The 12550-nt window shown below is 42.6% G+C and overlaps 1 protein-coding gene and 1 long non-coding RNA gene across 4 annotated transcripts in view; one reads left to right on the top strand and one right to left on the bottom strand.

Annotated features, from left to right (window-relative positions):
* The window catches only part of ABHD11 (abhydrolase domain containing 11), a 62613-nt gene that overhangs the window by 30039 nt on the left and 20024 nt on the right, over window positions 1–12550 (bottom strand). Inside the window, exon 2 of one of the 3 annotated variants that reach the window (XM_068265759.1) lies at window positions 1114–1324. In XM_068265759.1, the coding sequence (XP_068121860.1) occupies window positions 1114–1191 (78 nt within the window). In that variant the 5' untranslated portion in view covers window positions 1192–1324. The other 2 variants (XM_068265760.1, XM_068265761.1) reach the window with 2 other exon arrangements.
* Window positions 8631–12550, top strand: part of LOC137544665 (uncharacterized) — a 63445-nt gene continuing 59525 nt past the window's right edge. The window contains exon 1 of the long non-coding RNA XR_011025917.1: window positions 8631–8769. This is a non-coding gene — a long non-coding RNA (uncharacterized lncRNA). The remainder of the gene's footprint in view (window positions 8770–12550) is intronic.

Here is a 12550-nt window from a genome sequence, read left to right as displayed (position 1 = left end):
TTACAGTTGGTAGGAGGGTAGGTTTAGGGATTTTTAGAAAATAGAGTGGTAATGGGAAGTACTTTGAAGAGTTTACATTGGGTTGGAGAAGAGGGTGTGGGGGAAACTGCCAGGACATGGATGGGTAAAAAGAATTAAAAGTTGGGGGGAGTTTACACTGATGTGAAAGGGAGGGGGTTACGAGGACACAGAACGGAGGCATTGCATTTTTACATGTGTAAGCAGGGGTTATTTATAAGGTGAGGGGTAAAACTGATAGTTTGCTAACACTGGCACTGCAGTGAACCGACAGCCCTTGCATTGATACTAATGATGCCAAGCTCACAAGGGTGAGGTTGGTACCCATGGCTTTTGCCAAAATGCCCACTTTACACAGTGATCCATGTAAGAAAATGAATTAAGGCAATCTCCCACAATGCAGATTAGAACAAGAATCTTGAGCACTATACTGTGTAATCTACAGTGATGGAAAGTCACAACTGCTTTCATACCAGGATTAGCAAAACTGAGTTCAGATTGTTCTCCCGCCTGCTGCTTAGTACAGTTATTAGAAATCAATACCATATTTTTGAGAGTTAAGGTGTGGTCAGTTATCCACCAGGGTCCTCTTTTCTCCGTACATGCACCCACCATATTACTGATGTGATTTTTTTTTTCTGCCCAGACTACTACCCCGATGTAGACAATTTATACACTATAAACTTGGAATACTGGCATGAGTACAAAATAAATGTGTGTGTCATTTGCCACCTCACACATCAATCCATTACAGGATTCACTGTTGCACATGAATAAACACACCTGGTTATAAGAGAAGTGACATAATATACATCCTGCATGTTTTATTGCTGTACAGAACATTCATTGCTAAACTACAGACTTGCAGGGGGCTATGATAAATCTCACTGTGATCTGATTTGCCTAGTCAGTGCAAAGATCTAGTTCAGTTTTTACTGATTCTAGTAACTGTACAGTAAAAATAATGGTAAGCTGAACTAGATCACATCTCCAGGCAAATGATTTATGCTACTTACAGTCGTGTCTAAAGTCCACAATGTCAATCCCAATGTCCTACAGTGCAGTTACAACAGTGACCCCTCTACTGCCACTTACCAGCACTGTCCATAGAGAAAAGATGCTTGCTTGCAACTCACACGATGTCACTGCTGCCCTTCTTCCTGATTCATGCATGACGACATCACTTCCGCCCTTAGTTCACGCAGCACAGTTCTACCCTTCTTCCTAGTTCAAGTATAGTTTCAGCCCTTTTGCTCAGCGTCCCACATGTGTTTTTTCTAGGAAATGTGTGAAATGCTTGATAGAGCTGCAGCACAGAGAGGATAATTAGGGGCAAAATCAATCCCTTTTAGTGCAGTAAACTACTGCCTGCTTTCACAAATAACACATTAATACAAGTATATATAAGTATATAGCGTTGAATAAATTATTATGCATTCTTATAGTATTTACTATTTCCTTATGCTTCTTCGGTTCAGTGGTATACATTGCATTCTTCTTGTAATGGATAAGTCTTTGCAATTTTATTTGAAAAGAAGTATTTTGCATTCTGTCAATAGATTAGCCTGCCATGCTCATAAATGATCCAGTCCAAAGCAGGTTATTTGGTGCTGTCAGCGCTGCAGTAAAATGGGCACTACATAGATTGCATTGTTCATTGTGGCTTTAGCATCGCCCAGTGAGTAATTTGAGCAGCACCCAATAAATTTTGTACTGCAACGCGGATATGTTGGAGGGAGATATTTAACTGTGGTGTGGATATTGCGGCGGGAAGTCGGTTAGGCATCAATAGAGGAAGGGCTTACGTGACAAAAGGGTTAGGTTTAGTGACAGTAACATGTCGGTAAAAGTACCCATATTCTACTATTATGTATTACCCATTATTATTGTGTTTTCTTTATATAGCGCCAACATCTTTCATAGCGCTGTACATAGTACAAAACAAATAAAGGGGAACATAGATACATAAGGCCTCATTCACACTGTACATGTTGCTGTCCGGATTTCGGCAACACGTGCGGGAGGCAGACTGCACTGTCTCATGTTCACACTGCATGTGTTCCGTTCCAGTGCGGTGTGCGAACACATGCTGCATGCATTTTTCCTGAAACGCACGGCTGACTTGATCAGCCACGCAACGCATGCAAATGCAGATGGCTTGCGATTGTATGAGTTGCATTCCAATCGCACGGCCATCTGCGTGTTGTAATGTGAACGAGGCCTGAGAGGGTTGAAACTCTGTACAATCAAAACATCCAGCAATACAAATACAGACAATGTTGATGAGTGGTTTGAGACATCGCTAATACTGGTGCATGTTCATATGATAAATTACAACAGAATAAGAAACACTAGAGGGAGGACCCTGCCCTTGCGAGCTTACAATCTAGAGGGTAGTGGGGTTTGAGACGTTAGGGTAGGAGACACGGGTTAGCAGGTGAGGCGATAAGCCTTTACTGCTACCTGTAGCAAAATATAGGCTTGTCTGAACATTGTAATTTATCCATGTTTCTCCATTCTCAGGACTCGACTTACAACCAAATTCAACTTACAAACAATCTCCCTTATGGTGCCCATACACAGTACAATAAAAACGTTCCATTTTCCAGTTTTTTCGACGAAAACTATCAAATCGAATGAAAGTTGAAAAGATTATTTGTTTTTGATCAAGAATAAAGAACGATTATACTGTTTTTTTGATAAAAATCCGATCGGACATGTTGGAAAAATCTTTATATTCGATCTAACGGAATAATCGAGCTAAATGATCTAATTGAAAAAAATGAAAAAAATGTACCATGTATGGGCACTTTAAGTGGAACCTGTTTGTAAGTAGGGGAGCACCTCTGTACACCAATCCTGAAAAAGAGACAAATGAGGGGGAAAGAGAGACAGAGGGATTTGGGTCCCAAAAGTGCCCTTACAAATAAGAGACATTTGTGAGCTATGAATTTTTAGAGGCCAGTTGTAACAATGCTGATATGCCAATACCAACAATGAAAAGCAAGTAGTATGTATTATAAGGAACATCCTGAGAGAAAATAATGGAGCACCTGGCGCTTACAATAATGGTACAGATCAATATGATCAAGTTCGTCCGTCCAGCAAAACTGCACACTGCAAATACTCGTGGACAACAATTCCTGAGAGACAGTTCATATGTGTGGCATAGTACCTTTTGGGAGTATAGAAATACCTCCCTATCAGTGTGCAGCGTCCTCCGTATATTGCGTACGATTGTGCGGGGTCTGCATGGATAGCGGAGCTGTATGCACGCGGATGGTCGCACGAAGATGCGGAAACCGTCTCCTTCCCCTTCCGCCAGTGGTGATGTCGCCGCCAGGGCAATCCCATGACGAAGGCATATGGCCGAAATCCGGATTGGGAATACTTTTAGATATGCAATAAACACAAGAATTTGTTTGTAAGTGCAATTTTGTGTGGGTCTGTCTACTTTGGGCGCAGTCTGCACTATGGTGTTTGTCCCCTCTGCATTAGAGTTGGGCCGAACCTCCGATTTTAGGTTCGCGAACCGGGTTCGCGAACTTCCGCGGAAGGTTCGGTTCGCGTTAAAGTTCGCGAACCGCAATAGACTTCAATGGGGATGCGAACTTTGAAAAAAAAAAAAAATATGCTGGCCACAAAAGTGATGGAAAAGATGTTTCAAGGGGTCTAACACCTGGAGGGGGGAATGGCGGAGTGGGATACACGCCAAAAGTCTCCGGGAAAAATCTGGATTTGACGCAAAGCAGCGTTTTAAGGGCAGAAATCATATTGAATGCTAAATGACAGGCCTAAAGTGCTTTAAAACATCTTGCATGTGTATACATCAATCAGGTAGTGTAATTAAGGTACTGCTTCACACTGACACACCAAACTGTTCACTGAACAGAACAGGTATGCAGTGGCGGGTTCACTGAACAGAACAGGTATACAGTGGCAGGTTCACTGAACAGAACAGGTATGCAGTGCCGGGTTTACTGAACAGAACAGGTATGCAGTGGCGGGTTCACTGAACAGAACAGGTATGCAGTGGCGGGTTCACTGAACAGAACAGGTATGCAGTGGCGGGTTCACTGAACAGAACAGGTATACAGTGGCGGGTTCACTGAACAGAACAGGTATGCAGTGCTGGGTTCACTGAACAGAACAGGTATGCAGTGGCAGGTTCACTGAACAGAACAGGTATGCAGGGGCGGGTTCACTGAACAGAACAGGTATGCAGTGGCGGGTTCACTGAACAGAACAGGTATACAGTGGCGGGTTCACTGAACAGAACAGGTATGCAGTGGCGGGTTCACTGAACAGAACAGGTATACAGTGGCGGGTTCACTGAACAGAACAGGTATGCAGTGGCGGGTTCACTGAACAGAACAGGTATACAGTGGCGGGTTCACTGAACAGTACAGGTATGCAGTGGCAGGTTCACTGAACAGGTATGCAGTGGTGGGTTCACAGTACAGGTATGCAGTGGTGGGTTCACAGAACAGGTATGCAGTGGTGGGTTCACAGTACAGGTATGCAGTGGTGGGTTCACAGAAAAGGTATGCAGTGGTGGGTTCACAGAACAGGTATGCAGTGGTGGGTTCACAGAACAGGTATGCATTGGTGGGTTCACAGAACAGGTATGCAGTGGTGGGTTCACTGAACAGGTATGCAGTGGCGGGTTCACAGAACAGGTATGCAGTGGTGGGTTCACAGAACAGGTATGCAGCCAGGGACAAGCTAAGCCTAACTAATCTTTCCCTATGAGAGAGAGTGTGCAGCAGCTCGCCCTACTCTCACTAATGCAGGCACACGAGTGACCGTAATGGTCGCCGCTGCCTGCCTTTTAGTAGGGGGGAGTGGCTCCAGGGGCTAGTGTAGCCTAATTGGCTACACTGGGCCTGCTGACTGTGATGTAGAGGGTCAAAGTTGACCCTCCATGGTGCATTATGGGGCGAACCGAACTTCCGCAAAGGTTCGCCTGCGGGACGCGAACGCGAACCACGGAAGTTCGCATGGAACCGTTCGCAGGCGAACCGTTCGGCCCAACTCTACTCTGCATCCCTATAACCAGGAACCAGCCGGCAGAGTCCTGGAACACATTGGACTGCGGGCGGGGACATCACCACTGGCGGAAGGGGAAGGAGACGGTTTCCGCATCTCCGTGCGACCATCCGCTGCATACAGCTCCGCTATCCTTGCGGACCCCGTACAATCGTACGCAATATACGGAGGACGCTGCACACTGATAGGGAGGTATTTCTATACTCCCAAAAGGTACTGTGCCACACATATGAACTGTCTCTCAGGAATTGTTGTCCACGAGTATTTGCAGTGTGCAGTTTTGCTGGACGGACGAACTTGATCATATTGATCTGTACCATTATTGTAAGCGCCAGGTGCTCCATTATTTTCTCCCATTTCTCCTGTTTAGGGCTTGAGGACTGGCCCTGAGCTCACCTTGACTGCTGCTGTTCGCTATTGCGCTCCTGCTTTGTTTTTTACTGTATTATAAGGAACATCCTATATTCAGAATTAATTCTGGCAGCTACTGACAGTTAGGCTGTGTTTGCAGTGGTGCATTGTGGTGCGGCACAACGGCTGCTGGGTAACGTGGCTTGCTGCACTGCAATGCACCAACTACGTATGTGTAGTTTACAGTGCAGTGGGTAAGTTGCAGTGTAATGGTGCAGTGTAATGGTGTGCATCATGGTAACACACTGCATTACTCCAAAATGCGTGCCTTAATAGTGATAGTGAGCATGCTTTTCATTGACTGTATGCAGTAATGTACTTTACTGTAAGCGATGCAAGGTGCAGATAACATGCAACATGCTTTCGTGGACCCTTATTATGCATTCCTGCTGTCACAGGGAGTGCCCACTGTGAACATAGCCTAAGTATGGAAAAACAAAAACCATCAGGAAAATAAGCTGCTGTTCTCTGATAATCTATTTCCTCTACCCCTGATAGCCTTAAAGGGACAGTATACTTTTAAATATCTGTAAGATTACTTCTGGTGTCCATGTAACCTCTGCCTGGGTACGTGTTTGCGCATGTGCCTGTGACCTTAATCAGCACATTGCAAATCGTGCACATGCAAACTGGTACACTGTGTGCTTGCATGCATATGTGAACATGTTTATGCAGACATGCATCTTCATGTGCCTGCATAGGGCCTCTTGCCTGATGCAAATGTTTCAGCTTGCTTCATGAGAGAACCGGCCCTGCAGGTCACATTGTGCTGTCAGCACACATCTAAGCTGCAGGATAAATATTGGTGGAGAACTAAATGCCTGAATGCCTGAATCTCTATATACAGTACCTTCTTCCTAAGCTGTTCTCTGCCATTTTTATTTTCTGGGTTCCGCTGCCTTGAGGCAAGTGTGAATCACACAAGCGCATCATAAGGAAAAAAAAAGGGTTGAAATTAGCTGAAACTTTAGGGTGCACTCACACTATGCAGTTTCTTGCGTGTGAACACAGTTTCCATACCACTGTATAGGTATGTTCACCTGTAATGGACCATGCTATCCAAATGCAAGTTCTACAGTGCGTTTCTGTATAACGTGTGTGATAACGAGCATGTTACCATAGCAATATGCACTTGATAATATAGAACACATAGGCTCATATGCTATTAATTTTTTCCACTTAGTTTTCTACTAGGAGATAAAACTTTCCAATTAAAAAAGTACCAAAAAGTAGGTGAAAAAGTACTATCAATATTATTTGGAGTATTTTCTCTTTTGCTGGTGGTTTAAAGGGCATTTTATTCACAAAGGCCCATATGCAAATCACTTTTTCTCCTGAGTTATCTCCTAGGAGATAATTCTCATCTTCTCTTTAAAAACACTTTCAGCATTTTGCAAATGAAAAAGTACCCAAAATGTACTATCAAAATTATTTTGAGTATTTTCTTGCTTGCTGGTGGTTTAAAAGGCAATTTATGACAAGGTTTAAAATATCGTCTTAGAGAAAAAGCCAATTGCATATGGGCCTTTGTGTAAACTAACATTTTACCGACGGCTGTTACCGCATGGAAAACAAAAATTACCAATAGTGAGGTAAATTACTGACTTGTGAGGTAAATACCTCATACATGTCAATTTACATGAGTCTGTAGTAAACCAAGTGAGATGTTTTGTATTTATCTCCAGCCTGGAGCTTTCAGTAACTAACAAATAAACATGTATTCTGAAAGGTATAGAAGTGAAGAAACAGAGCAGCAACAGGGCAACATGTGCAAGGAGTTTGTATGGTCTCCGGGTGTCTGTGCGGGTTTCCTCCGGGCAATCTGGTTTCTTCCCACGTCCCAAAAACATACAGATAAGTTATTAGGCTTCTCCTGAAAATTGGCTTAAGACTACAACAGACACATGACTATGGTAAGGATTAGATTGTGAGCCCCTCTGAGGGGCAGTTAGTGACAAGACTATGTATACCCTGTAAAGCACTGCTGAAGATGTTGGCGCTATATAAATACTAAAATAATAATAATTTGCACTTTACTTGTCTGTACAATTTACAAAAAAACAATGTTGTCTGTATCACATCTTTCATCCATTTTCCCTGCACTGCATTCTTAGTGAATTGTAATGCAGTTTTTTGATAAATTAACAAAGTATTACCACATGTATGAAAATCTTATTGAATTTGGAAAACAAAGTCTAAAACACAGATTTTACTGGCCGTTTATTTTTTACTAAATGTGTCAAAGTGATGAATTGAAGCCTTTGTCATTGTTCTGATTTTTCAAATGCCATCTAATTCCAATGGTATAGCTTCAAATCTGTGAGCCACAGTGCAAATTTTATACTGCAACCATTCCCTAGCCCTGTATGTATAATAATCACATCACAGCACCAATAAAGGTCCAGTACAGCAAGTGGAGGAGGGCCGCTTTTGAAACATACTCTTTGATTCCTGAGTATTCTTTATTCCCACTATTGTTGCAAATGGTTACTCTACACTCCTTATCATTCCTGTGCTGATGCTCTTAGCCAGAGATAGATTAAGATAAAATGGGGCCCTAAACAGAGTAGTAAATTTGCCCCCCCCCCCCGCCCTTGTGGTTCTTTTGGTAAGCTGAAGTGGAGGTGGCAGGTGGGCCCCTTGACTCCCACTAGGCCCCAAGCACCTGCCTAGGTTGCCTGGTGGCTAATTCTGCTCTGCTCTTAGCACATTGGTAACCACTGAGTATAGTCTAATGATGAGCATTTTTTGTCATGTAAAGACAGGCCTGTCAGGCATTATATGCTTACATTTTAAAGGAGAGCTAAAATCATCATACAAGTACATTGCATTATTGATTAGAACTTTATTTTAGATATCAAGAAACCTACTTTTGATCAAAATAAAAAAAGTTGTTTTAGATAATACTATTACTGTAGGTAATCTACAACTAGTCATTAACCCTCTTGGCGTAGCATGCTTTAAGACCCTAAAACCTGGAAAAAATCATGCTGCTAGGGAGATCTGCTAAGGAGGTCTGCAGCAGCCCCAGCAATCACTCACCTCCCTGGGATCCAGCGGTGCAGTTTTCTCTCCGTCCTCTTGGTGGCACTGTAACCCTATAGTGAGATTGCTGGCTGTCGTCATGACGACAGACGGTGATCTCACCAGGGGGAAGCAAAGCCTCAGAGGAGAGGAAGAAGAATGGCGGCCAACGTCAGGATCCCCCAGGAGGTACCGCTAAAGAGGTTAAGCACCGCAGAGCCCACAAACAGCCTAAGATGTTGGCCTTCACCACTGTGAGTACTGCCGGTGAGTTGTGCTGTTGGTTGAGACTGCTGGTTAGTTGAGTTCCGGATAACCGAGACTGTACTGCATTGGGTACGTTCAGAAACTTATCTAAGGCCCTGTCTCCACTCGTCAGCTTTTCTATGCATTTTCTGCACAGGAAAAATGCAATAAATGTAATCAATGGGCTGGGTCACACTTGAATGCGTTTTTCACATGCAGAAAAACAATTGACAGCAATGCAAAACTGTCAGACAAATCATACAGAAAAAGTGACACACAGAAAAACAAGTGGAGACAGGCCATGAGCGCATGAGAAAAAACGCATGTATTGATGCGTGTTTCATAACGCATTTTTAGTGCATTGCGGTGTGCTTTTTTTTGAGGACCCATGCGTTTACATGCGCTTAAATGCAATTTTGTTCCGCATTGTTTGCTTATTTGATGTAGCATTTGTCAATAAAGATTTGTTTTCATTCGAAAAAAAATGTTAAGTTAGGGGTAAAAAACGCATCTCTAAAGCGCATTACTATGCCCTTCTATGCATCCTATGCGCTTCTATGCAAAAAAAAAGCACGCCATTCACTTGCATTGCTGTGTGCTTCACAGCACAACGCACAGAAATGCCTGCAACACCACGTTTCTCAAACGGACAGTAACAAAGCGCATAAATGTGAACATGATACATTAGAATCAATGGAAAAAGCTGTACCTAGAAAAGCGCACAGCACAATGCACTGTGAAAAGCGTACAACAACGTCCCTAGTGTGAACAAGGCCTAACCTAGAGCAACTTTTGTAATTTTGATAGATAGAATGTGCTGTACTGCTTACTAGTTGTACTTTTTCATTTGACCACTGGATGTCACTGTTGCCATGAGAACCACATTGAGCCATGCAATATCCACTCCCTCCATAGTTGTGTTTGAAGCCTTTTCATCTCCCAGCATTGTATTCTTTATTGCTATTTTGACCAATTATTCATAATAGGCTGTTATTCTTATTGAAAGAGTCGACAATGTGTAAAAGATAACTTTACTATAATAGCACATGGTGCAGTCACAAGCAAATGACGCTATGGGTATACTAATGAGGTGCTGTGAAAACTTGCAGGACACTGAAATATTTCCATAATTATGTGTCGCCTAACAAAATCCTTTAGGATCTTTTAAACACTACGCAACCTCCTCCCTTCTTACACAAACACTCAGAATATAAAGATGTCTTTTTAAAGAGGAACTGTAGTGAAAATAACATACTGAACAATAAGGTCTTATTGTTTACAATATTCATTTATAGATTTAGTCAGTGTTTGCCCTTTGTAAAATCTTTCCTCTCTCTGATTTACATTCTGAAATTTATCACTGGTGGTGACATCTTTAATTCTGCCAGTTGACCTATAAGGAATGTGCATTACTGAGAGTTCTATGCATAGAGGGAGATACTGCTTGCTTGGCAGTTGGATAAAGTCGCTATTTCCCACAGTGCAATGAGGTTCACATACAGCAAACTGTCAGGACCATGGTCATGACATCACACTGTGGGAGGGGCTTCATGACAATATCAGCCATACAGGCCCCCTTGATTAACAATTCAAGAAAAGGTAAATATTTCTTGTGGGAAAGGGGGGGGGGGGGGGGGGGGGGGGATTAGCTACTGATTGGAATGAAGTTCAATCCTTGGTTAAAGTTCCTCTTTAAAGCCTTAGTTCAGTCTCCATGTTTTTTTAGTGCATGTAATAGTACATTTTTACATGAAATAACAAAGTTTAAAGTTTTGTGAATTGCACATCTGCTGCTTGCTAGAAATATATTGAAAACATGGCTGACTGGATCCCGACCATTTCAGTTTTACTTGACAGACTAGGCCCATGGTTGCTGTGTGAACTTGCTACCCATCCCATTATCACCCAGGTGAGGTAGTCAGGGGAAGAGATTAAAGGTGGCAGCAACCAGTCTTTCTTTGAGAGCACAGAGACGATGATCTAACTCCACCTACCTGCTCCCTATGCTACTGAAAGCTTTCATATTACACTGCTGGTTGTCTAACTACATTACACATTGACACACCCATTTCCTTTGACAGTTGCACATGCTACATCTCACTTAGTGGCATAGCTACCATAATCAGCGGCCTCTTAGCATAGTACGCATAATAAATGCATGATAGCAAATGCCAAAAGCTGCTTTCATCATAGTGCACCCCCTTCCCCCCATTAGTAGTGTGCTTCTCTCCTTATTGTAGTGCATCTGCCATTTTACAGTCCCCCATTTTCAGGTACTCTATCATAGTGACTCACTTTTAGTGTGCCTCAGTATGATGCTCCTCTATATAGTGCTTCCATTATAGTACTGTAACCATTATAGAGCCCCCAATATTATAGTCCTCCTCCCCTCAATAACTGCACCCCCACCATAGTGTTCCTCTCTATTATAATGCCCCCTCATTAAAACCACTCACCTCCATTAACTTATAATGACTCTTCCTACATCTGTCCATGGGTGTAGCCAGTGGGGCGCTCTTGCACCCACATACCGTATATATACTCAACTATAAGTCTAGAAATGTATACACAAGTCACGAGCAACACTGAGCACACTGAGTGGTGTGTGTACTATTAGTGACATTTCCATCTGCAGCAGTACCACTACCCAGTGGTAAGTGACACTTCTTGATAAAGGAAATACCCCCCAAAAAAACAGGTATGGAAGTCGCCAGAACTTCTTGTTAAAGTCTTGTTAACTTTTGTGGCCAGCACAAAAGTTAACAAGAAAAGGAGCAGGGGGAAGGATACTGAGGTGCAGCAAGGGGAGTAAATCATTGCTGCACTTAAGGGCCAGAAGGAGTTAACGGCTGTAATAATTTATGCAGTACAGTTATTAATCTCTCCTGATCCCCAAGTGCTGTTCCTTCTTCCTGGTCCCCGAGTACAGCCATTAACTTTGCTGGGTAGACTTATACTTGAGTGAATAAAAAATTCCAGCATAAGAGGATCAAATAGTGAAGTCGACTTATACACAAGGTCGACCAATATTTGAAGATATACAGTATAGACCAAACGTTTGGACACACCTTCTCATTCAAAGAGTTTTCTTTATTTTCATGACTATGAACATTGTAGATTCACACTGAAGGCATCAAAACTATGAATTACACATGTGGAAGTATAGTACATAACCAAAAAGTGTGAAACAACTGAAAATATGTCATATTCTAGGTTCTTTAAAGTAGCCACCTTTTCCTTTGATTACTGCTTTGCACACTCTTGATGAGCTTCAAGTGGTAGTCACCTGAAATGGTTTTCACTTCACAGGTGTGCCTTGTAAGTGTTATAAGTGGGATTTCTTGCCTTATAAATGGGGTGTGGATAAACAGCTCATTACTTTAAGAAATGAAGGTCAGTCAGTCCGAAAAATTGGAAAAACTTTGAAAGTGTCCCCAAGTGCAGTCTCAAAATCCATCAAACGCTACAAAGAAACTGGCTCACATGCGGACCGCCCCAGGAAAGGAAGACCAAGAGTCACCTCTGCTGCGGAGGATAAGTTCATCCGAGTCACCAGCCTCAGAAATTGCAGGTTAGCAGCAGCTCAGATTAGAGAGCAGGTCAATGCCACACAGAGTTCTAGCAGCCGACACATCTCTAGAACAACTGTTAAGAGGAGACTGTGTGAATCAGGCCTTCATGGTAGAATATCTACAATGTTCATAGTCATGAAAATAAAGAAAACTCTTTGAATGAGAAGGTGTGTCCAAACTTTTGGTCTGTACTGTACGTAAATTAAAACAAAATGCAATTCTTCATACTG

This window comes from Hyperolius riggenbachi, chromosome 2 (assembly GCF_040937935.1).
Source record: "Hyperolius riggenbachi isolate aHypRig1 chromosome 2, aHypRig1.pri, whole genome shotgun sequence".
In the NCBI taxonomy this organism is placed as follows: Eukaryota; Metazoa; Chordata; class Amphibia; order Anura; family Hyperoliidae; genus Hyperolius; species Hyperolius riggenbachi.
This window is presented reverse-complemented; position numbering and strand designations above follow the sequence as displayed.